Source organism: Heterodontus francisci, chromosome 32 (genome assembly GCF_036365525.1).
Source record: "Heterodontus francisci isolate sHetFra1 chromosome 32, sHetFra1.hap1, whole genome shotgun sequence".
In the NCBI taxonomy this organism is placed as follows: Eukaryota; Metazoa; Chordata; class Chondrichthyes; order Heterodontiformes; family Heterodontidae; genus Heterodontus; species Heterodontus francisci.
This window is the reverse complement of record NC_090402.1, coordinates 12,548,318-12,574,234: the sequence shown is the minus strand read 5'-3', so window position 1 is coordinate 12,574,234 and position 25,917 is coordinate 12,548,318. Positions and strand designations below refer to the sequence as shown.

Below are 25,917 nucleotides of genomic sequence, written 5' to 3'. Positions count from 1 at the left end.
ACAAGTCACATGCGAAGTCATAAATTCTTTCTTGTCACACACAATGTAGCTCTTAGGTCAAACCACTCCACCCCCCACCCTGTGATTTCCTTGAAATCAATAGCTTTCCGGTCCTTGTTTACAAGTTCAACTTCTGTTGAACTTTCTTTCAAAAAATACAACCAAAAGATCAGCCTCTTAGTTTTAAAAATACAGATTCCGAGTTTTTCCAAAAAAAATGGAAAGTCCGTAACAATAGGCACATGGATGAAGGAATTCTCAATGTAGTCAGAGAATTAAAAACCGCCAACCATATGTTTGTGACGGCAGTGTTTGTCACTGGGATTTCAGCAAGGAATGATTGGTGGGTGACCTGAACTGGAGCTCAGAAACTCTCGCCATACAATCAGAGATTTTGCTCTTCCAAACTTGAATTGTGTTTGGAAAGAGTATTTGAGCAGTGTAACACCGGAGTGAGATACCATTGGAGACATGAGCATCACTGGTGGTGTGAGCACTTTGAAGATCCTGGAAAGTAGCACTGCTTCAGAATTACACTCACCTCTCTCACACTGTTTCTTCTTTGAGACTCTGCAATCCAGCTCTTGCCCCGTACGCAGTACTGAGACAGTATTGATCCAAATTACAAATGGCGTCCCGTCCAATTGTGCCCATGGCGCTCACCCTTCTCAACCACTTCACTGCCTTAGGCACGAGTTGCACTGCTCACTCCTAATTCTGCTCATATAAAATCTGCAGTGAGACAAATATCACCTTCAATTGCTTCTGCATAGTCATCTATGGTGTATCTCAAGTTTCATCTTTGGGCCCATGATTTTTTTTGTTACTAAAATCATCTGAATCACCCAGAAGTGCATGGATAATAGCTCTTCCTATCGGCCTTCTCCATTGATCCAAACACTACCCCTCCCCCATCCTCTCCAAGCTCCAGCATTCCCCCATCCTCTCCAAGCTCCAGCATTCCCCCATCCTCTCCAAGCTGCAGCATTCCACCATCCTCTCCAAGCTCCAGCATTCCACATCCCCATCCTCTCCAAGCTCCAGCATTCCACATCCCCATCCTCTCCAAGCTCCACCATTCCACATCCCCATCCTCTCCAAGCTCCAGCATTCCACATCCCCATCCTCTCCAAGCTCCAGTATTCCACCATCCTCTCCAAGCTGCAGCAGTCCACCATCCTCTCCAAGCTGCAGCAGTCCACCATCCTCTCCAAGCTCCAGCATTCCACCATCCTCTCCAAGCTCCAGCATTCCACATCCCCATCCTCTCCAAGCTCCAGCATTCCACATCCCCATCCTCTCCAAGCTCCAGCATTCCACATCCCCATCCTCTCCAAGCTCCAGCATTCCACATCCCCATCCTCTCCAAGCTCCAGCATTCCACATCCCCATCCTCTCCAAGCTCCACCATTCCACATCCCCATCCTCTCCAAGCTCCAGCATTCCACCATCCTCTCCAAGCTCCAGCATTCCACCATCCTCTCCAAGCTCCAGCATTCCACCATCCTCTCCAAGCTCCAGCATTCCACATCCCCATCCTCTCCAAGCTCCACCATTCCACATCCCCATCCTCTCCAAGCTCCAGCATTCCACCATCCTCTCCAAGCTCCAGCATTCCACCATCCTCTGCAAACTCCAACATTCCACCATCCTCTGCAAGCTCCAGCATTCCACCATCCTCTGCAAGCTCCAGCATTCCACCATCCTCTGCAAACTCCAGCATTCCACCATCCTCTGCAAACTCCAGCATTCCACCATCCTCTGCAAACTCCAGCATTCCACCATCCTCTCCAAACTCCAGCATTCCACCATCCTCTCCAAACTCCAGCATTCCACCATCCTCTGCAAGCTCCAGCATTCCACATCCCCATCCTCTCCAAGTGCCATTAGTAGGTTGACTTCAAATTTGTGGTCTTTTGTTTTCAAATCCCTCCATGGCCTTGCCTGCCCTGTTTTAGTGACTCCTCCACCCCAACCCTCTGTCACTGCCTGCTTCTTCCATCCCTCTAACACTGGGCTACTTCTTCATCACTTCTCCCTTCCTTCACACTATGATTGGCAACCACTTGCACAGCTACTATGTTGCTGTCCTCTGGAACTCACTCCTGAGCTCCTTGTGCCTTTCACCTTCCTTCTCTGCTTTCAAAAACCTCGTCAAAACTGGCTCCGTTCTACTGGTTCCCTCCTGCTTCACATCTTTGTCATACTGTACACACCTTCGAGACATATATTGAGCATGATAGAATAGAAAGTTGTCGTGGTTGATACCTGCAACAGGAAACCTAATTAGTTCAAGTGCTGTTTTCGGTTTGGCATTAATTCACTAAAGAAGCCTTGTGATGACACCGAAGAGACATACAGTAGATTTGTGGGAATGATGAGGGGAATTGTATGGCAGCTCATGTTTCAATGTATTCTGATCATACTTGGATTACCTAATCTGAGTGTAGTGATGTGTCCCATCTGTCCGGATCCTGTGCATTATGGAATGGTAGGACATGGGGATACAGCCCTGCAATTCTCTCCCTTTCTGCCAGAGACCACCCACTCTCGCTGTGCCCTCTTCTTCATGAATGGTTTGCGACATGGGGGGACCTACAACAGTACAGTGTCATGTGAAGGCCGGGTAGGGTGAGGATTGGGGTGGTAATTGTTGTGCCCGCCAACAATCATGGGTCATGCTCATACACTTGTGCGAGATAATTGAGTATGTATGGTATGTGCCAAGCAGGACTAGGTTCAATCCCCAGTTTGTGCTGTCAGCTAATCCCAGTTTGGGTGGTATTGAGGGGAAGATAATTTGCTCCAACATCCCCAGGTGAGAAGGACCAGTTTGGGTTGCCTCTGTGGATCACTGTATAGCACACATGTGTGGATATTGGGTGATAACGAGACCAAGCTTGACTGTTGCACCCCATGATCTAATAGTCTGATGATAATTATGGTAAGGTCATGAAGAATGAAATGTTTCAGCAAAGGTGCTGGTCCCAGCATGTTTGAGTCAGGTGGCAGTACTGAGAAATAATACAGGATTACATTTCCCTTCCAAGCTATCCTATAGGAGTTATAGGGATCATACAGCACAGAAGGAGGCCATTCGGCCCATCATACCTGTACCAGCTATCCAATTAGTCCAATTTTCCCACTGTTTCCCCATAATCCTGCAAATATTTCCTTTTCAAGTATATAACAAATTCTTTATTAAGAGATATGACTTGAATCTGCTTCCACCACCCTTTCAGGCAGTGCGTCCAGATGATTGTAACTCATAAAAGTTTTCAAAAAAATTCTCTTCTCCCCGTGGCTTTTGTGCCAATTAAATCTGTGTTCTCTTGTTAATGACCCTCCTGTCAGTGGAAATAGTCTCTCCCTATCCACTCAAGCAGAACCCCTGTATGAGGCATGTACAGTAGGACTGAGACAAGAGCATGTGCTGACTAACAGGTAGGGTCAGGTTGCGAGAGCTTTCATCCCACTCTGCTGCACTTCTCTCCCTGCAGTGTGTTCCTGCTGCCAACTGCTACAGAAAACAGTGTTAATCATTAAAACCTGCTGGATTGATGACTGAATCTAATTAAAGTTGGTCACTGCTGGACTTCCATCAGAGAGTAGACCATTAACCGAACAAAACAGTGAAAAGAACAACATCGCAAAGGCTTGCCAACTCTGTATTTGACGTATTCCAGGAGGTCTGATCACATGATGTAATGATTTTAAGGACTAAGCTAGGTAAAGTGAGACAGCTCTGACTTTATGGGAGCACTGTAATTTATAGTAGCAGCATACCCACTGCTCATGTTACTGCTTCAAAAATGTCAAACAGAGAGAAAGGGGAAAAGGCAGGGGAGTGGGACTAGCTGAGTTGCTCTTGCAGAGAGCTGGCACAGATACAATGGGCCAAATAGTCTCTTCCTGTGCTGTAACCATTCTGTGTTTCTATGAGAGGAAGAACAAGATAAATCTGACATCCTATTCAGTATTCATTTTGAGAATTCCTGATGATTATTCTCCCAGGCTGTTTGCAGCAGTGCCCAGGAGATCAGTCTTTCATTTCTGGAGATGCCTAGACAATCCAGGTTAGTGGGCAATCCTAACATCACAGGGAGATTTCCTGCTGCATTTTTACCATCCGATACCAAATGAGATTGTGTAGAGGCTCGGCCTGTCCTGACTTCCCTACATGGCGAGTTCTGCATCTCTGTGCTCCATCTGTGCAGGGTGCTGGGAGAAAGCCACGTACTCTCCTTGTGTGGGAAGCCAATCAACACAGGCTGCCTGGATTGAATTCCCAGCCAGTGATCACAGAGGAGAAAAGAAAGGAAGAAACAGAGAAAGCCCCCAGGTCATCCTATAGCTAATGAAGTACTTTTTAAAGTGTAGCCACTGTTGCAATAGAGGAAGCACAGCAAGATCCCAAAAAACAACAGCGATATTTACTGGGGAAAACTCCCCTGCTCTTTAAAATAGTGCCATGGGATCTTTCAGCATTTGTTTACAAACTAGTCCACTTGGGGAACTCCCTGCAAATACTGACAGGATCCCCCTTAATGCACTAGAGCCCGCTTGTGTACTATCCACTTGTGGTTCAGTTCGTCTGTCCTAGAACTGCCACAGCTCCATAAATAGTGAAGGAAGGTAGCGCAGACTAGATTCCAAGATATTTGAAGCAACAAAAGTTGGCATATTTAATACACATTTTTTTATATATATATATATTTATGTATGTATATAAACTCATGCTTAATTTCTTATTAGTTCATCTTTTAAGAAGAAAACATTCCATTCCATTAAGTTTATATATTTGAATCGATATGTTACTATTAACTTGATGCCACGTTTTATTTTAACAAGTCTTCGTTCTAGTGTAATTTGAACTCTTTAATATTCAATCCACTCCAGTGTCTTCAAAACTCCAGTCCATTGTTGGGAGGCTGCACCACTGAACAATGGTGACATCATGGCCTGCCCTCGAGGGGCGGGATGTAATTGCAGTGACTGGCTGCCACATCCCATTTATGGCTTAGCCACGGTTCAGTGTCTTCAGAGAGTGGAAAGGCAGGGGAGGGACGAGAAGGAGAGACGTCTCCCTTTAAAAGATTCAGCAGCCTTGTTTACAAGCAGCTCTGACAGACGAAGAAGGATGGTTCGTTTCATGCCATTTTAAGAGACGAGAGAACCAGCCTTTCACATGGTTCGCCTGATGTGGCCAGAGTTGCAAAATGACTACGCAGCCAGCGGGCAAAAGATGTTTGACGGCTCCAGACGCATGAGGCACATCTGGGATGGAGTGAGGCTTGAGGTGACGGGAGATCCCAGCTCTGTGGTCCTTAACAGCTTCACCCAGCTGGATCCCGATCTCCCCCTCACTGAGGTAGGGTGGCTCCTAGATGTTCTTATGCACTTCTTGTGAGGAAAGAGCTTGTGAGCACTAGTATTCAGAACCAGTTGCTATGGAGCTGTGAGTGATCTGTGCACGATTTGTTTACGTGATGGTATCTTAACTTGTATCATGAGTTGCCAGTTATTGTTGTACAGTCAGATGTTTAACTCTCACTGTAATCCAGAGTGCAATCACGTCTTTAAAAAGTTGGTGGGGAATGGGAGGGGGAGGGGATTGTCGGGATTAATGAGGACAAAATCCCACATTCCACCTCCGTCCATTGACTGTCATTTTGCTCCACTCACTGATGATCATCGAGGAAGTGGGGCTTGTAAAGTATTAAATTCTCAAAGAGAAATGTACCAGTAAGTAGGATCAGATAAATTGCACAAATAAATTGAATGATATGTATTATTATATAGTTACCTTATTGCCTCTTTTCGCACAATAATTACTTCAGGAGTGCATTGACTGTTATGCATTGCACAATAAGAGATTTCCCCTCCTTGTGTTAAGAAATCAGAAATCCGTTTATAAGCAAGGGCTTTATGATCTGGTATATTAGCTCACTGAGGGCCTCTTCTGAGATCTCAGATGATGGGTGGCAAGGAGACAATTAGATCTAACTTGCTCAGTCAGAGGTCCTGCCCTCTTGGGCTGAGACTGCAGAACTTGAGAGGCTCATTTAAGTTGGCAGCTGTGAGCTGGATGATTGACTTCGACCTCATTTTTTTAACTGATACCCAAGTTCAGGCTGTCCTTGAGTTTCTGGGATGTGCGGAATGACTGCACATTTTAACAAGTGACAGACATACAAACACCCCGCTGTGGGTTTCTACTCCTTCATTTGAAACCTTGAAATGGGGGGGAGGGGCGGTGGGAAATGCTTCAAAACATAAACACATGCCCGCTAGAAATAACTTGTGTGGAGTCTTTTAGAGGTTAACATTGTGGAGGGAGAACTGTCTCAGCGTAGTACAGCCTGGAACCTTGTGACAATTTTATTTTGTTAACGATCTTTGATGCTTTCAGAGACTCACAGTCCCTATGCTACATCAATTCAGGCCAGCTTGATAACGATAGCCACGTTAGAGCCTACACATCACAAGGGTCCGGGAGGCTCTGATGAAGTTTGGCTTCTACCTCTGCGGCAGAAGGTTGGGCGGGGTGGAGGAGGGGGGGGGGGCGGGTTTCATAATCCCATTATATAAAGTTGGGCACCTAGTCAAGGCTAGTTCAGTGCAGCTTTGAGGGAGGTGCCACATTGTTCAATTTGCAGAGAAGATGTTAAATCCCTGTTCAGATTAACATAATGGCCATGAAATTCAGCAGCGCCTGTTGTCCAGGAGCTAAAGGGCCTCTTGAGCTTCCAATATGGCGAGAAGGAAGCACAAACTCATTACGAGCCAGAGGTGCGTCGGCCACCATGTCGATAAAGGCTTAAAAAAAAATGCTGTTCCTAGGTCCTTTGCGTATGCAAATAAGGGGGCCTAATGCCTGTTTGAGGCCCCTTACCAGAAGGCTGGTTTGCCTGAGGGAAACCAGATCTAAGTATCTCCTGTTCCCTTTAATCATTTACCTGATATTTCATTCCCCTTTGCCAGTGAGCTGCCTGTTACTGTCCACAACTCCTGAGGGCCAAGACCCAATATTGGGTGCACCTTGGCCCTACTCTTCGAGCATTGGAACTGTTCCCTGCGTCCCTGTCTACTTAATAATGGACGTCCCCGAATTCCAAGGCCATTGTCTCCTTGAAGAAGAGCAGGGAAACTTCTCCCAGTAACCTGACCAAAATTCTACCCCCAACCAATACCATCAAAAGCAGGTTAGTTAGCTACCTGCTCTTTTGTGGGATCTTGCTGTGTGCAAATGTGGGATCTTGCTGTGTGCAAATTGACTGTTGCGGTTGCCGACATAGCTACAGTGGTTGCCGTTGAGAGTTAATTCATCGATTGTGAAACAATGTGGAACACCCTGAGAGTGTGGAAAAGTGCTGATGCCTGGGTGAGGTACCAGAGCCTTTGGACCTTCGCAGGAGTTGGCATCGTCAGGAGAGACGGCCAGAGAATTGGGCATTAGAAAATTAAAGCCAGTGTGACGCCGAGTTCTTGCTGCTTTATTTTCAGTGCCAGTGCCCAATACCCATTAACTCAGTATCTCCATGTTGCTGTGGGAATATCCATGATGGCCAAGGTGATTCAGACATTCCTTGTTTATTTGGGGAGATGGGCAAAGCACACATGTGCATGTGTGTGAGTGTATGCATGCCAAACACATGCATGTGTGTGTATACATGTAATTAATTTCTTACAGGTATCAGTTTCCACAGTCTGTACAGATGTGGTACACGAAACTACACCTTCTCGACCTTGTTATATTATTTAAAAGGGCATTGCTGGCTTGGTTAAATGTTCTAGCGAGATGCATGTTGCTGTCAGGTGTGATTGGTGATGTAATTGACTATTTTTACCACCCTAAATAAATTCAAAACTGCATTACACAAAACTCCCACTCTAACAAGTATTAAGACCCCTCAAGCACTGTATAACATAACTGAAAAACAATAACATGTATTTGCCATGCCTTCAGTCACCAGGCCTGTCTGCCCTCCTGCCTGTCCAAATCTCCCTACAAAAATGGCATGGGATGTTTCGTTACATAAATGTATGTTGTGCAGATAACCTCCATGGCCTCGCCCCTCTCTATCTCTGTAACCTCTTCCAACTGTCCAAGAACTCTGCATTTCTCCAAATCAAGGCTCTTTGTATCCCCAATTTCCATTGGTTCACCATTGGCAGCTGTGCCATCAGTTGTTTAGGCCCTAAGCTCTGATATTCCCTCCCCATATCTCTCTGCCTCTCTCCTCCTTGAAGACACTGCTTAAAACCTACCTACCTCTGATAAAGCTTTTGGTCACTTGCACTAATGTCTCTTGGCACGTCAATTATTTTTGATCCAATTATATTCCTTTGAAGTGCCTTGGGATATTTAAAATTGGTTATATAATTGCAAATTGTTGTTTTTGTTGAGATGCATGATGTGTAGCATCCTTCCAGTGCTCAGCACAAATCTGTCTCTATCCTCCCCTCTGGCTCAGTACCAAATCAGGGCTTAACCAGCAAGCCAATCAGGTACTGGCGTACAGCCCTTCAACGGCTGACAGAACATTTTTTTAAATAATTTTTTTTAAAGAAAGACTTCCATTTATATAGCACTTTTCACTACCATCGGACGTTTCAAAGTCCTTTACACTGAATGAAGTACTTCTGAAATGTAGTCACTGTTGTAATGTAGGAAACACGGCAGCCAATATGTGCACAGCAAGCTCCCACAAATAGCAATGTGATAATGACAGATAATCCATTTTTGTAATGTTGAGTGGTAAATATTGTCCAGGACACCAGGGATAACTCCCCTGCCTCTTCAAAATGGTGCCATGGGATCTTTTATGTCCACCTGAGAGGACAAACTCGGTTTAACGTCTCATCCAAAAGACGGTACCTCTGGCAGTGCAGCACTCCTTCAGTACTGCATGGGAGTTTTGGCCTTGATTTTTTTGTGCTCAAGTTCTGGAGTGGGATTTATGATTCAGGGAAAATCACAAGTTGAAAAACTAGCCCATGTTTCCTTGCAACCTTGGTGGGAATGTACAGAAATGTAATCTTCTGTACAGATGCTTTTATTGTGTGTGGTTTTTGCTTTGCTCAAGGACACTAGCTTTAAAAATGAAATGGCTAAAAGGAAACCACAATTCTAGGAAATTAACTCAGTAGTGTTCAACAAAAATAATATTGGCAGCAGAGCTGGAAGGTTTGCTACTTTCAAAGGATCTTCCTCGTGTTGCTGGGAAGAGGGAATTCTCTGGGATTTGCTGACTCTGTTCATTAGTCGGTGATGGCTGCCCCACCACTCCATAATGTACAGATCATTGGCCCTTTCTCTTCTCTGAAGCCTTGCATGAGCATGGTTGCTCAGCCAAGCTGCCATTCTTCACGTGTGGCACTGAGCTAATGGATATTGGCAGGCTGTTCAACCATGGAAAAGGGAATGGATTGTAGCCAATCCTGATCATGCCCTTTGCCCTTACCCAACATCAAGGCTTGCACAGACGCTGGCCGTAGGGGAGCTGCTAAGAGAGGGAACTCCCTTCCCTAAGCCAGGTCAGTGGTAGCAACCCTATCACTATGCAGGCTGAGATGAACCAATTCACACTAATGATCAAACCTGGTACCCTCCAATACAGCTTGGTACCACAATTTACCAAAAGGACGCTTAGGGGTGGCAACTGCTGACATTTCCTACTTTACAACTGTGACCACAATTCAAAAGTACTTCATTTGCTGTAAACTGCTTCGTGACGACTTAAGGTTATGAAAGCCGCTATGTAAATGCCAGTCTGTCTGTCTGTCTGTATGTCTTTCCTTTCAAACCTAGCACCTTAAATCAAAGTCTGATGGATGGGTTTACTGTCTCCTTCATCTGGTAGTTTGAGTGATTTTTAACCCTATTCTTAGTCAGATCCAATACGTATATGCTCATTTGGAGAGCTGGTGCAGCCGCGATGGGCCGAATGACCTCCTTCTGCACTATAACAATTCTGTGATTCTGTATTTGGCATTAATTCGCAGCCTCGCTTGAGTGAGACCAAAAGGGATGGCAGAAATGGAAACCCCACACTCTGCTATAGGGGCCACTGCTCTGTGGGGTGGGAGGGAGGTGGGGGAGAGGGTGTGGGTGATGCCAGCACTGGGTACAAAACCAGAAAATATTCAACTCTCCACCCACCACCACCCCCATGTGTAGACATCTCACTTTGATGTCGAAAGTGCCCCCTCTCCCAATGAGAGAGAAAAGTGAGCTATATTTTGTGAGATTTATTCATACAGTTTCTCAGATAAGTACGTTTGACATACTTTTGTACCATCTATCAGATTAGAGAGGCTGCAGAGTCAGGGGACTTTGCCTTGCAAATCGACAGTTTTCAGTTCAAAATTTTTTTTTATTCGTTCATGGAATGTGGGCATTTATTGCCCATCCCTAATTGCCCTTGAGAAGGTGGTAGTGAGCTGCCTTCTTAAACTGCTGCAGTCGGTACACCCATAATGGGGCGGCACAGTGGCGCAGTGGTTAGCACCGCAGCCTCACAGCTCCAGCGACCCGGGTTCAATTCTGGGTACTGCCTGTGTGGAGTTTGCAAGTTCTCCCTGTGTCTGCGTGGGTTTCCTCCGGGTGCTCCAGTTTCCTCCCACATGCCAAAGAATTGCAGGTTGATAGGTTAATTGGCCATCATAAATTGCTACTAGTATAGGTAGGTGGTAGGGAAATATAGGGACAGGTGGGTATGTGGTAGGAACATGGGATTAGTGTAGGATTAGTATAAATGGGTGGTTGATGGTCGGCACAGACTCGGTGGGCCGAAGGGCCTGTTTCAGTGCTGTATCTCTAAACTAAACATAATGCTGTCAAGGAGGAAGTTCCGGGATTTTGACCCAGCAACACTGAAGGAATGGTGATATAGTTCTAAGTCACATGATGTTACAAGATAATAAAAGCAAAATACTGCAGATGTTGGAAATCTGAAATAAAAATAAGAAATGCTGGAAATACTCAGCAGGTCTGGCAGGATCTATGGAGAGAGAAGCAGAGTTAACATTTCAGGTCAGTGACGCTTCATCAGAAAGGTTAAGTCTCTCCATAGATGCTGCAAGAACTGCTGAGTATTTCCAGCATTTCTTGATGTTAGAACATGCTTTGCATAGCATGGATAGAGTTCCCTTGTACTAAGCTCAGAATGCTGTAGAGTAATGTAATGAAGGTAATTAAAAAGTTGCAGTTTGACATCTGGTCAATGCAGTGGCACTCTTATGGGAAGGGCAGACCAGCAAATGAGACTAAATGACTAAAATGAGACACTAGAACAATGTTCAAATTAATGAAAAGCAAACTTTGGACTTCGATCAGGTGGGGGAAAGAAAGACTTGCCTCTTTCATAACCTCAGGATGTCCCAAAGTGCTTTCTTTACAGACAATAAAGAACTTTATGAACTATAGTTGCTGTTGTAATGTAGGAAACACAGCAGCCAATTTGCGCACAGCAAGCTCCCACAAACAGCAATGTGATAATCAGATCATCTGTTTTTAGTGATATTAGTTGAGGGATAAATATTGGCCAGGACACCAGAAAGCACTCCCCTGTTTTTCTTTGGAATTTCTTTTTACATCCACCTCAGATGACTGTCAGTGGCTCAGTTCAACTTCTCATTCGAAAGACGGCACCTCTGACAGTCCAGCACAGTCTCAGTACTGCACTGGGGGGTCAGCCTAGTTTATGTGCTAGTCACTTTGCCACAATTGACACCTCAGGGAAGGATATTAGAGGCGGAAACGCTGGAATTATTTAAGAAACAACTGAATGCTGCAGTGAGAAATGGATGAACTGAAGTGGGACTGTAATCTGTAGTTGTGATCGTTTGCATTGTTTTGAGATAGTCGAAGATTAAAAGGCTCTCTGTCTCATGATTACTTTGAAAAGGAAGGAAACTTGACTAAACACAGACACTGAAAACAAATCAGTTTGCATTGAGTATCAGGTTACCTTGCTGCAGCCACTATATTGAACGTAAATACGTTTGAACAGATCCCAGTTGAATCTGTGCTTAATTCCTATTTGCAATGTCACCTCTGGTTGTCAGGCATCATGTGGAACAGAAGCAATTACAATAGGGCTTCCTAAAGGGTGTCTCACCAACTTGTGTGGGATGGGCAGGTTAGGGCCAGTACTGTCATGCAGGATCTGTTCTCCACCTGCCACTGGTTGCAAATGTCCCTTTATATGGGGTGCATTGTAGGACAATAGAGCTCAGCCGCGTGACAGAGCCTAGTTTACATAACCGCAAATGAGGGGTTGGATCCAGCTGAGTAGGAAAAGTGAGAATTTAAGAAAAACTGATTAATTGCTAAAAGTAAGGATTTCCTTGATCCAGTGCATACCCAAGGAATTTTAGTACAGGCCCAAAGGTTAAGTGATGACTCATTAAAGTTTGTTTTTCTAGAGTTTTTTTTGTGGCCAATGAGGTGGTCCATCCTGCCCCACACAACTTAGTGTTTTATTTCTCATAGGAAGCTTTGAGGTTGACTGAGGTCTTTCTGGTTAGTGATAACTATTACAAGTTTCTGCCTCACCATTGAGGTCCAGAGGCTGTGCCTGGAGTCGGGAAAGCGAAAGGAATTATGAATCGGTGGACAACCTCTGTCCCCCATCACCAAGCACTGATAACTAAAGGGAGTTCACAATCAACTCAAATAATGGGCAGTCCAACCAGCGATCAGACTGCCTCAGACCGAGTACGACTCTGTTCCAAAGTACAGTGAACCTTCTGCCTCACTACCTTATTCCTGCTGGATCTAAGCCCCTGCCAGAGAATCAGCTCAGCCCCTACCAGAGAATCAGCTCAGCCTCTACTGTCAGCCAGATACATGGAACTGTCAAAGATACTGTGTGTATCTGCAGATAGTATGGAAGCACTTTTACATTCGTTTCTGAATCTTATGCTCATCAAGGCCAAGGTTGGGAATGATACCTCTTCTGTTGTTCAGATGAGATGTTACACCGAGGTTTTGTCTGCCCTCTCAGGTGGACATAAAAGATCCCATGGCATTATTTTGAAGAAGAGCAGGGGAGTTCTCCCTGATGTCCTGGACAATATTTATCCCCCAATCTACATCACTAAAACAGATTATCTGGCCATTATCTCATGGCTGCTTGTGCACAGCAAGGTCCCACAAAGAGGCTGTCTATATAACAACACTTCAAAAATTGGCTGAAAAGTTCTTTGGGATATTCAGAAGTCGCAAAAGCGGCTATGTGAATTCAAGTTCTTTTTTTCCGCTTCAGCGTAAAGAGCTCGGAGATCAAGGTCGTAAAGTTATTCTGTCCCGGTGAGCGCTCTTAGATCAGTCCCATCAAGGTTAGATGTGGAGCTGTTCCCACCACACTCCACAATATGCCTAACGGAAAGCCCAGTTGAGCAGCCGTACTGCTGCATTCTGACATTTCCCCATTACCAAATCCAGCCATCCTGTCTGAGCAAGATTGCCAATTTAATCCAATGTTGTGTGGTGAGTCTTAATGCACTGGGAGATGGACTGCGATAGGCCAGACTCCTATCACTGCTGTGTGACTACAAGCAAATGGGAAAAAGATTTGTCAAAGACCTTTTCATGAGGACTTGTCTGCATTTAATCACCTAGTAAATTTGGCTTACAAGGCAGCTTATCAAAAATGACGCCACCCCTTTAAAAGGATATTTACAGGGCTGTTAGAGCCGCCTGAACAATGGGATGTGTGTGTGCCAATATGAACCTTGACCTTCCCGACCAAAGGGAACTTATTCCACTCTTCCTGGCTCTTTAATCATCGAAATGTTGACAACAAGCCATCCTCTGCCTGCAGTTAACAAACACCCCTTTGCTGTTCATCCGCAAAGGAAACTACTGGAATATGCACAGAAATGATGGGCTTGGACAAATGAACTATTTTATCTAAAAACACGGCACTGCAGATTGACTACTGTGCTGGTTTACAATCCAGAGATTCGATTATGCACAATACAGAGGGGGTTGGAGGAGTGTATGGGAAGGTGAACGCCACCTTTTTGTGAGCGTTGGTTCTGTCCTTGTTGTCACTTGTCTGTTTGAAAAACTGGTTGCAGCCTGTTTTAAAATTAAAGGAGCTCTTAAAGGGGCAGTGTCAGTTTAGTTTATAAAGGAGAGTGGCATTATTCTGCTGGAGAGAGTACAGGAGATGTACAGGGGACAGTGAGAGGTCAGGTTGGAGCTCAGCTGTGATGCCCTACCTTCATTTGCGCGCGTGCAACACACACAACACATGGAGATAGTGCTCTAACATTCACAGTCTCTCTAACCTCCTCCAGCCCTGCAACCCTCCGGGATATCTGTGCTCCTCTAATTCTGCCCTCTTGTCCATCTCCATTTTAATCGCTCCCCCACTGGCGGCTGTGCCTTCAACTACCTGGGCCCTAAGCTCTGGCATTCAAATTTCTCCACCTCTCTACCTCTCCATCCTCTTTTAAAATGCTCCTTAAAACCTACCTCTTTGGCCAAGTTTTTGGTCACCCGGCCGAATGCGCAGTGGTTAGTTCTCCCTGTGTCTGTGTGGGTTTCCGCTGGGTGCTCTGGTTTCCTCCCACAGCCAAAGACTTGCAGGTTGATAGGTAAATTGGCCATTGTAAATTGCCCCTAGTGTAGGTAGGTGGTAGGAGAATGGTGGGGATGTGGTAGGGAATATGAGGTTAATGTAGGATTAGTATAAATGGGTGGTTGATGGGTCGACACAGACTCGGTGGGCCGAAGGGCCTGTTTCAGTGCTGTATTTCTAAACTAAACTAAACTAAAACTAAACTAAATAAATATCTCCTTTTGCGGCTTGGTATCAAATTTTGTTTGATAATGTGAAACACTTTTGGATGTTTTACTATGCTACAGGTGCTAACTCACTGCCTGCGAGGGTGGTGGAAGAAGAGACAATGAATGATTTCAGAAGGAAATTGGATGAGCGCTTGAAGGAAATGAACTTACAGGGCTATGGGGATAGAACTGGGGAATGGGACTTGATGGGCTGAATGGCTTCCTGCCATACCGTAATGACTCTTGACTGTATAAATGCACATTGTTGTTGACTAAGCTCTCTAAAAAGAGCAAACTCTTGACTGAGACATTGGATTTCCCTGGCACAGTGGAAGGATAGTGGAGGAGAAGTGGGGGTTGGGAGGGAAGAACATTGGAAGAAAAGAAATTAATTGTTAAACCACCCTCCATCTCCACTGGAGATGGTGGGGGACCAGGGAGAAAAGAGGCATTTGTGTTTATGAGCACAAATGGTTGGAAAAAAGAGGGATCTGTCCTTCCTTCACTCTGCCCCATTGATTAACAAGATGCCTGTGTTTTGAAAAAGCTCCTTTCTTTCTCGGTACATTCGTGCCTGTTCCAGCGTGACTCAGCCACTGTATATCATTGACACCAGCCTGTGCTCCTCTTGGTATAGAGAAAGAGAAAAAAATTGCAGCGTGCTTACATTTCTTTCTGTGTCCCTGTATTTGGTTGAAAGCCTCGTCCTATTTGTCAGGCCTGTGCTGAACAAGATAACAATACATTATTGAGCGAATGTGTTTTTGAAAATCTGCTCTCATAGACCCAGTATTGTGTACGGCAATTTGCGCAGCTTATGAATACTGCTAGTCATATGATCTGAACTGGTTTTGCAGAGCGAGCAGGGATTACTGCAAGGCATCAGAGTAGGCATTAATAGTGTAATTGTGAATATGAATGTGACCTGACTGAATTAGCATTCAGTAATTGAAAAGATCTATGACTCTTAATAGCGCTGCTGATACTGAGACATCAGTGAACTGTATTCATCTGAAACGAGACCTTTTAGGGTCTTTTACACTGTCGTACTGCAGCTGAACACTGAGACCATGTTTTTGCCCTGTTGCCTGGTCTTCTTAGAAGAAACATAAAGGCATGAAAATGTGTCTCTGCCGTTGTGTAAGAAGCTTGAGCCCGTAAAGTCCACTAAGGGAGCTGCTCCCCCATGTTTGGACTTGGGTCTCTGCAATGCACTAGTGTAACTGTCACCTGACTAAAAGGCTGTTGGGGGGGTGGGGGGAGTGGGGGGAGGAGGAGTGGGGTATGGGGAATGCTCTCCCTAGACAGGATCCGTAAAAATAGGTGCCTAAGGATTTGCCTCACTGCCCGAACAGTTCTGTTATTAAGTGTGTTGCACAGTATAGGACTGAGCTGCAGAGATCAGGAGAAATGATTCTTGGTCTTTGCTGAGTTAGGTCAGAAGTGACGGAGGTGGCAGCAAATAGACTTGATCACTGTTCAGGGTCCCAAGCAGGAACATGCCTTTTTATGTCAATGTTAGGTGAGGATAGAATTGGACTCAGCTTTGATTCCCTTTACCATGAAGTAGTCTGCTGATGCTTGCCGTCTGAAAGAAAGAACTGACATTTCTATAACAACTTTCACAACCTCGGAACGTCCCAAAGCACTTTACAGCCAACAAAGAAAGTACTTTTGAAGTGTAGTTACTGTTGTAATGTGAGAAACACAGCAGCCAATTTGTGCACAGTAAGCTCCCACAAGCAGCAATGTGATAATGACCAGATAATCTGTTTTTAGTGATGTTGATTGAGGGATAAATATTGGCCAGGACACCAGGGATAACTCACCTGTTCTTTGAAATAGTGCCATGGGGTGTTTTCTGTGTACCTGACAGGGCAGACAGGGCCTCAGTTTAACCTCTCAGGCAAAAAACAGCACCTCTGACAGTGCAGCCCTCCCTCAGCACGGCACTGGAATGTTAGCCTAGATTGTGTGCTTGCGTTTCTGGAGTGGGACTTGAACCTACAATGTTCACGGGCGAGAGTGCTACCAGCTGAGCCATGGCTGATGCCAGTGCTCCCATATGAAGATTCAACCCTTGAGTGTGGTACTGGGGAGTGGGTGGCACCTGTGGAGCAGTACCCCAACAGAAATAGACCATCTCAGGAGACAAGGAGGAGGAACTGGGCAAGAAAAAAATGGGTATAATTTTTTCTTTTACCAATTGTACTGGAGATGAATTACACTTAAAATACGGGGCTCTGAAAGTTAATAGGAAAGGTGATTTAGTTCAGGGTAAGGCAGCAATTTTGATGCACAATGTTTCCACAAACCTCACAATGTGTTATTGTGGTTCTCTGAGGAATGTTGGACAGCAGGACTGTCTGCTTCTCTCATTCCTTGGCATTGATCTGCTCTCAGTAACCAGACAGGCTGAAAAAACACAGGCACCAGAAAACTGCTGATTCTGTTCGTTCCAGGTGATGCAAATACTGGAAACTAATTTAAATAGATATTGAGGGATGTTCTGACCAACTTAGTTCTTTCAAATGACTCTTCCAAAAAGTTCCCTATCTCAGCTGCCAAAGGCATGTCTGTCCTTCGGTAGATGTAATTATCAGTTGTATGACATGTGTTGCCATTCCGGTTTGTGTTCTTTTTTACTCTTTTTCATATTTATTTCTTGTGCTTGCCAAGATGAGGTATAGCAGTGTTGGGAGTGAGCTTACATTTCCCCTTGGGCTATCTAATGCCCACATCAAGTTCAGGGCTCGTGGGGACTAGGTATGTAGGATTCAGTTCTCTCCATACTTTCTATTTCACTTTAAGCTCAATCTCAGAAGACTGACAACTGCATGAGGATTTTCTTTTCCATTTCCTATCAGAGGTGGGTGGTGGAGGGTGCAGAATATTTGTCCAGAATCGCTGCTTCTGGCGCTTTCTGTTCGATTGTGCGCATGTGCACATCAAGTACCAACAGGATTGGTTCTGTGTGATGCCTGCTTCAGTCGAATACCCTGCCAGTGCTCACTCTCAAAGCTTGTAGATGAAGGGTAACCAAATGGCTGAGCATATCGTGGAGCACCTGGAGGCCATTGGACTGGGTGGGTCAGCATCTCGGGGAGGGGAGAAAACGAGCAGTGAGAGGGAGGAACTGTACTATATTCTGGAGAGCTTGCAAATGTCTTTTCATGCTGCAGGCAGCAACTTTGAGATTCTGTTTGTTTTGAAGTGAGGAGCATGATGATTGCATTCCAACCCAGTTCTCCCTACATTGTTGTCTGTCTTTTCATTTGACCCTTGAGGAAATGGCCTTATAGCTGCTGAGAATTTGGTTTCTTAGCATCAGGGTATTGCATGTCTTGTGATCAAACATATGTCCTGATGGAAAGTCTGCTCCAAATACTGTATTGACAATTATCCGCATAAACTAGTTCAACAAGCTTTGTCTAACCCTGTGGCTGGTACAGTTGAATGTAATGTTACAAAACGATCGAGTTTGAATGGTGCTACTGTATCCCAGCAATAAATAGCCAACTTGGATATTTCCAAGTTCTTGTGATTCCTCCTTTCCATCTTGTGCTCTTGAACTTGATGCAGGAAGTTGTGAGAAATTGAAGCTCAGAGAGGGTCTACGCATTCCTTCTGCTGCAGGCTATTCACCTTTCGGTTTCATTCTTGCATGAACTCTAGGACTAAGTCGTCCTCTTACATGAAAGGGTTATTTGTATGAGCGCTGCATCTACTGAGCCTCTCTCTGTTTAACGACCAGAATCTAGTTTGGGCACAATGGGCGGCACAGTGGCGCAGTGGTTAGCACCGCAGCCTCACAGCTCCAGCGACCCAGGTTCAATTCTGGGTACTGCCTGTGTGGAGTTTGCAAGTTCTCCCTGTGTCTGTGTGGGTTTCCTCCGGGTGCTCCGGTTTCCTCCCACATGCCAAAGACTTGCAGGTTGATAGGTAAATTGGCCATTATAAATTACCCCTAGTATAGGTAGGTGGTAGGGAAATATAGGGACAGGTGGGGATGTGGTAGGGATATGGGATTAGTGTAGGATTAGTATAAAATGGGTGGTTGATGGTCGGCACAGACTCCGTGGGGTCGAAGGGCCTGTTTCAGTGCTGTATCTCTAAACTAAACTAAACTAAACAATCAAAGAAGGAAGCTTTAGCATTAGACCTAGATGCCAGGATTCAGTCTGTTGCAATGAACTCCAAGAGAAGGGCGATGTCCATTTAGTGGGCATCACGAGCTCTGAAATTCTGATATTTACTCTAGTGTTGATGAAGTATATCTCAGGCCATGTCTTCATCCTTCCTACACAGATCAATAGAGGAAGGGCCAAGGCTCCGCTACCTCATCCCAGTTGGGGCAGGTGGCAGTTCCGGACGTTGCATATTCCCTCAGTGCCCTTGAGCAGTGGAGGGGAGATGTTGACCAGGGTGACTGCTCATCTGAGCCCCTTGCTGGGGAAGCACGAACTCTGAACGAAGACCAGGGCGAGTCCAGCTGGGGTTGTTCCCTCACAGCCCAGCAGCCCGTCCACATTCCCTATCTCAGCTCACATACAAAGAATGACCGCAGCACTGAGGGCTGCTGGCACCTGTGAACCCCTACAGTGACGGAGAAAAGGGGATGGGGGACCCTCGCTGCACACCAATCAATCTATATAGAACTAAACTGTAAAAGAACCTATTCATTGACAGGAAATGGATACTTAATTTTCTGTTGAAAAGATCAATTTGGATTGCAAATATTTATTGTAACCATGGTGCCTCATCTGGCATGGTCTCAAGGGACTACGATGTGAAGCAGTGTAAGTAGAAGTCCCCAGAGAAAAAAAACACAAATTTATTTTATTGTCAGTTTAAGATGTGGGATTGAAACTGTCTCAGGTACGTGTGTGTGTATGTACGTGTGTGTGTATGTACGTGTGTGTGTATGTACGTGTGTGTGTATGTACGTGTGTGTGTATGTACGTGTGTGTATGTACGTGTTTGTGTATGTACGTGTGTGTGTATACGTGTGTGTGTATACGTGTGTGTGTATACGTGTGTGTACATGTTCGTGCTTTTGCATATTGTTGAACAATTCAACAAATGGAAATTTTAACCACAGCAATCCTTCCATAAACCTAAGCACGAAAGAATCCAGTAAATATCATCACGCATTATATATTTTCCAAAAACATTTTGAGATGGCAAATGGGCGAGACACAGACAGACTTGCATTTATCTGGCGTCTATAAAATCTTTCCAAAGCCCTTACACAGATTACCTTTGAAGTGTAGTCACTATTATATCTATAACCGCAGCTGCCAGCTGGTGCACAGCAAGATCCCACAATCAGAAAACTAGATGAGTAAATCTGTTTTTGGTTGAGGGAGGAATGTTGGCCAGGACATCGGTGGGGAGCGGGGGGGGGGGGAGGAGGAGCTCTTTTTTGAACAATTCCATTAGAATGTTTTAGCATCTCCCTGTACAAGGGAGCATCAGTTTAACCTCAAGTCTAAAGGGGTGGGGTATTGGTGGAGGGTCTTTCAACAATGTGGCACTGCCTCAGCACTGCACTGAAGTTCAGCTGAAGATATGTGCTGAAGTTACAAAGCGGGATTGGAACTCAGTCTCCTGACTTGAATGAAAGTGCTAATTACTATTGGAAACTCTGCGGCCAATTTTTGCACAGCAAGCTCCCATAAGCAGCAATGATATGACTAGATAATTTGTTTCAGTTTCGTTGATTGAGGGATAAATATTAGGCAGGACACTGGGGAGAACTCCCCTGCTCTTCTTCGAAATAGTGCCATGGGATCATTTACATCCACCCGAGAGGGCAGATGGGGCCTCGGTTTAATGTCTTATCTGAAATACATATCGACAGTGCAGTGCTCCCTTGGTATTGCACTGGAAGTGTCAGCCTGGATTATGTGGAGCTAATTTATATCTAAAGGTGCACTTAATTTAAGAACTGCACCCTTCCTTCGTCTCCAGCTTACCTCGTAGCAACTGACATGGAGTCGAGAGCAATTTTTGCCTGATTATGCTACTGTGAAGCAAGTGTCTTGGGAAGTTTTACTATGTGAAGGGCGCGGTATGTCGAGAGAAATCTGCCGGCTTGACTCAGCTGTTGTGCAAATATTTTTAAAACCAGGGAATGTGGCTGCTGCGGCAGCATCTGTGACACATCATATCGAGGGAAACCCCAGTCACGTGAAGCACGAGGTAAAAATAAACTCCGTGACCAACCGAGAAACGGAATCTAAGGAAATAGACATCCCAAAAATGACTGCACTGGGGAAGGCAAGGGGAAGTATTTGTGCCATCTCGTCAACTTTCTGTGAAGCTGATGTTGTGGAAAATCTTTGTGGTCACAACCTCATCAGAATTTACGGAACTGCAGGGACCCAACGGTCATAAAATTAGCAACCGCTCTTCTGAAACATGGATGTCCCAATAATAGAACTCGTGCTGTAACTGGTCAGCAGATTTTAAAAAAATATGCCAGCACCAAGAAAGAACAAAAAACAAAACCGCCAGCTCGCAGTTTGGTCCCGTTCTGCCTAGGTTTCCTTTTCCTCATTTTCTACTGAGGGTGTTGACTTGTCCTCGGAGTGTTATTCTGTAGGCTGGTTTGGAATGGTGGGAGACTGGGAAATGTTTGCATTCAGAGGGACCCGAGTGGCCTTGTACATGAATCACGGAAAGTTGACGTGCAGGTACAGCAAGCTAAGGCCGAGTTAGATAGATTTTTGTTAGACAAGGGAATCAAGGGTCTGGGAGGGCAGACAGGAAAGTGGCATTGAGACCATAATCAGATCAGCCATGATCTTATCGAATGGCAAAGACTTGAAGGGCCAAATGGCCTACTCCTGTTCCTATGTTCCTTCCTAATTAGGGAGGCAAATGATATGTTAGCTTCTGTTACAAGGGATTGGAGTATAAGAGTAAAGAAGTCTTATTACAGTTATACAGGGAATTGGTGAGACCACACCTGGAGTACTGTAGGCTCTTTGCCTGAGGAAGGAAATACTTGCCCAAGACAGAGTGCAACAAAGGTTCACCACACTGGTTCCTGGGATGAGGGAATTGTCCTACAAGGAGAGATTGAGTAAACTAGGCCTATATTCTCTGGAGTCTAAAAGAATGAGAAGTATCTAATTGAAACATAGAAAATTCTTAAGGGGCTGGCAGGGTAGATGCTGAGAAAAATTTTCTCCTGGCTGGGGACTCTAGAAAACGGGGTCATAGTCTCAGGATAAGGGATCAGCCATTTAGGACTGAGATGAGGAGAAATGTCTTCACTCAGAAGGTTGTGAATCTTTGGAATTCTCCACTCCAGAGGACTATGGATGCTCAGTCATTGAGTCTCTTCAAGACAGAGGTCAATAGATTTTTGGGTAGTAAAGGGATTAAGGGATATGGGAATAGTGTGGGAAGGTGGAGATGAGATAGATCAGCCATGATCTTGAATGGCCGAGCTGGCTCGAAGGGCCAAATGGCATACTCCCAGCTCCTATTTCTTATGCTGTTAAGACCTCCTGCCCCACACCCCCTTTAGTTTTCCCAATTGGCCACTCATAACTGGTGAGATATTTAAACTGAACAGAAAACAGCCAAGCCTTGCATCTATATAGCATATTATTACATCATCAAGACATCCCAAAGTGCTTCACACTGTGAATTACTTTCAAAGTTCAGCTGTTCCAATTCTGGCCTCTTGGTATTCCCAATTTTAATTGCTTCACCATTGGCGACCGTGCCATCAGTTGCCTGGGGATTAAGCTCTGGAATTGCCTCCCTAATAAAGCCTGGCTACCCGACCCGAACCCAACCAAACCTGACTACATGTGTCCAGCTCGGGTGAGATCGGGTCTATATTCTGTGTCCAGCATTTAGGCTCGGGTCGGGTCGGGTCGGGTCGGGTCGGGTCGGGCTGGACTGTTTTTGTTTTGTATTGTTTTCTTTTTGACGCGATTTTTTTCTGTTTCAATAAAATGTTTGATATTGTCGGGTTGGGCATGAAAAGAAATTAAAGGACTCGGATTCCAGTCAGGTTCGGGTTGGCTGTGGTCGGGTCGGATTTTAATTTTATACCCAAGCCAGGCTTTGCTCCCTAAACCTATTTGCCTCTCTGTCTCTACCTCTATTTCCTCCTTTAAGACTCTCTTTAAAACCTACTTCTTTGACCAAACATTTGGTCACCAGTCCTAACATCGTCTTATGTGGCCCGTTGTCAAATTTTGTTTTATCATGCTCCTGTGAAGTGCTTTGGGCGTTTTACTTCATGAAAGGTGTTATAAATGCAAGTTGTTGTCTAGGCAAAGCAAGCAGTCTGTGTGTATCATCCAACAGGCAGCAATAAGATAAACAACCAGTCAATTTGTCTCTGGTGGCATTAGTAATCTAACTCAGGCAGTTTCAAGCATTCTGGTCATGGATTGGGAGCATCATAGCTGAGTCCAATTCTTCCCTCCGCCCATATCCATGCAGACAGTTTCCAGAGCCACTAGATAGACAAACGGGATGTTGGCCTGTATCTCAAGGGTTTGGAATATAAAGGGAAGGATGTGATGCTTCAGTTGTACAGAGCCTTGTTCAGACCCCACCTGAAGCATTCAGCCTCTGGGCACCGCTCTGCGGGAAAGACATATCGGCCTTGGGGGGGTGGGGGGGTTCAGCACAGATTCGCCAGATTGATATCAGGACTTAGTGTCAAATTGTGAGGACAGGTTGCATAAACTTGGTGTTTAGTCCCTTGAGATTGGAAGGTAGATCCACTTAGTTCGCTCAGAGGCTTGTGAATCTTTGGAATTCTCCATCCCAGAGAGTTGTGGATGCTCCATCGTTGAGTATATTTAAGGCTGAGATAAATAGATTTTTGGTCTTTCAGGGAATCGAGGGATATGGGGAGTGGGCAGGAAAGTGGAGTTGAAGCCAAAGATCAGCCATGATCCTGTTGAATGGGGGAGCAGACTCGAGGGGCTGAATGGTCACTCCTGTTCCTATTTCTTAATGTTGTTAGAAAGGGACAGCTTTTGCGTTTTCAGAAGCCGTTTGTTAAATCGTCTTTAAATGTGTTTACATGACACGATGAAATGCAGCAATGGCAACTTCAGCATATGAATGAAAGTAACAACTGTCGTTCCTCTCTTCCGCAAACAAAAGATAAAATTGCTGAATGCTTTATCGTGAAGACATTGGTATCTTTGAGTAGGAAGTTAAACTGACGCCACATCTAACTGTTTAGTTGGGTGTTAAAGATCTAAGAGGAGGAGGCTGAAGTGGTGATGGGACCCACTCAGCCCCTGCACTTGCATCAGGTCCTTGAGCCAGTCAGAGGCCTCGAGCATCCAGGGAAAGCACATACCTACTCAATGCTATTAACTAGTCGTTTTGTCAATTATTTCTATATTGCCTCTTGCAAAATGACCTTTGCATGATCTAAGTGTGCAGATTTGATGCCAAATCAAGTATAGAATCATACAACACAGAATGAGGCCATTTGGCCCATCGTACCTTTCTGGTAGAGCTCCCCTCTCTTTCCTCATAGCACTGACATTTTTTCTCCCTGACTAGTATTTATCCAGTTCCCTTTTGAAAGTTACTATTGAATCTGCTTCCATCACCCTTTCAGGCAGTGCATTCCAGATCACAACAACTCGCTGTATTAAAAAAAAAACCCAAAAATTCTCTTCATCTCCCCTCTTATTCTTTCTGCCTAGGTAGTATTTAGTATCACCGTCTAGTGAAATGTAGGGACCCCAAATCGAATCTTTCCGCGGGGCTCCCTGCAAGACAAACACCGCCCCTAAGAGCAGGGAGTTTCCCTTGGTGTCCTCAATTAGATTCATCCCTCAACTAATATCACTAGAGACAAATTAACTGGTTGTTTATCTCATTGAAGTTTGTGGGAAACACCAGGCACAGAGTGGTTGCTGTGTCTGCCTAGATAACAGTCACTGGACTTTGAACATAGAAGCACTTTTAAGATGTTTTAATGATGCAATATGATGCTGTCCAGTTAAATAGATCACTTCACAAAGAATCTAGTCCTGGTTTTGTTATAGACCGCTCTGTTTAAAAAGCCCAGAGACGGTGCATGGTTCAGTGAACTCTTAATTTGTATGTAAGGAAAAGGCCAAATTAGAAAGGATACTGCTCCCAAGACTGTGCAGACGCTGCCATTTCAGAAAGGAACCTACCCCTTTAATTGTTGACCGAAACTGGAGTAACCATATAAATACTGCTAGGAATCCTGTGGTGAGTAACTCACTTCCTGACTCCCTAATGCCTGTCCACCATCTATAAGGCACAAGTCAAGAATGTGGGAGTGTGATGGAATACTCTCTACTTGCCTGGATGAGTGCAGATCCAACAACACTCAAGTAGCTCGATTACCATCAGGACAAAGCAGCCCGCTTGATTGGCACCCCATCTACAAACATTCACTCCCTCCACCAGTGGCAGCAGTGTGTATCATCTACAAGATGCACTGCAGCAACGCACCAAGGCTCCTTAGACAGCACCTTCCAAACCCACGCCCTCTACCACCTAGAAGGACAAGGCCAGCAGATGCATGGGACCACCACCACCTGCAAGTTCCCCTCCAAGCCACACACCATCCTGACTTGGAACTATATCGCCGTTCCTTCACTGTCGCTGGGTCAAAATCCTGGAACTTCCTTCCTAACCGCACTGTGGTTGTCCCTACCCCACATGGACTGCAGCGGTTCAAGAAGGCAGCTCACCGTCACCTTCTCAAGGGCAGTTAGGGATGGGCTATAAATGCTGGCCTGGCCAGCGATGCCCACATCCCATGAATGAATTAAAAAACTTTTTGCTCACAAATAACATCCATTTTATCTAAAAGGTAGGGCAGAGCACTGACTGTAGAGGTCATGCCTTCTCTGGGTAGATCACTTCCATACTGCAGTGACAACAACAAATTGCATTTATATAGTGCCTTGAACATAGTAAAATGTCCCAACATGCTTCCCAGTGATTATCAAACTAAATTTGACACTGAGCTACATAAGGGGATATTAAGACAGGTGAACAAATATTTGGTCAAAGAGGGAGGTTGTAAGGAGCATTTTAAAGGAGGAGAGAAAGGCAGAGCGGTTCAGGGA

At 45.0% G+C, this 25,917-nt stretch overlaps 1 protein-coding gene across 3 annotated transcripts in view; it reads left to right on the top strand.

Annotated features, from left to right (window-relative positions):
• Nucleotides 1-25,917, top strand: part of LOC137347636 (ral guanine nucleotide dissociation stimulator-like) — a 103,607-nt gene that overhangs the window by 41,414 nt on the left and 36,276 nt on the right. The window contains exon 1 of one of the 3 annotated variants that reach the window (XM_068012250.1): nt 4,961-5,371. The exons of 1 other annotated variant lie outside the window; for it this stretch is intronic. In XM_068012250.1, coding sequence (XP_067868351.1) covers nt 5,189-5,371 — 183 coding nt within the window. In that variant the 5' untranslated portion in view covers nt 4,961-5,188. Of the gene's footprint in view, nt 1-4,960; nt 5,372-25,917 lie in introns of those variants that run through there. One more of the 3 variants, XM_068012249.1, reaches the window with a different exon arrangement.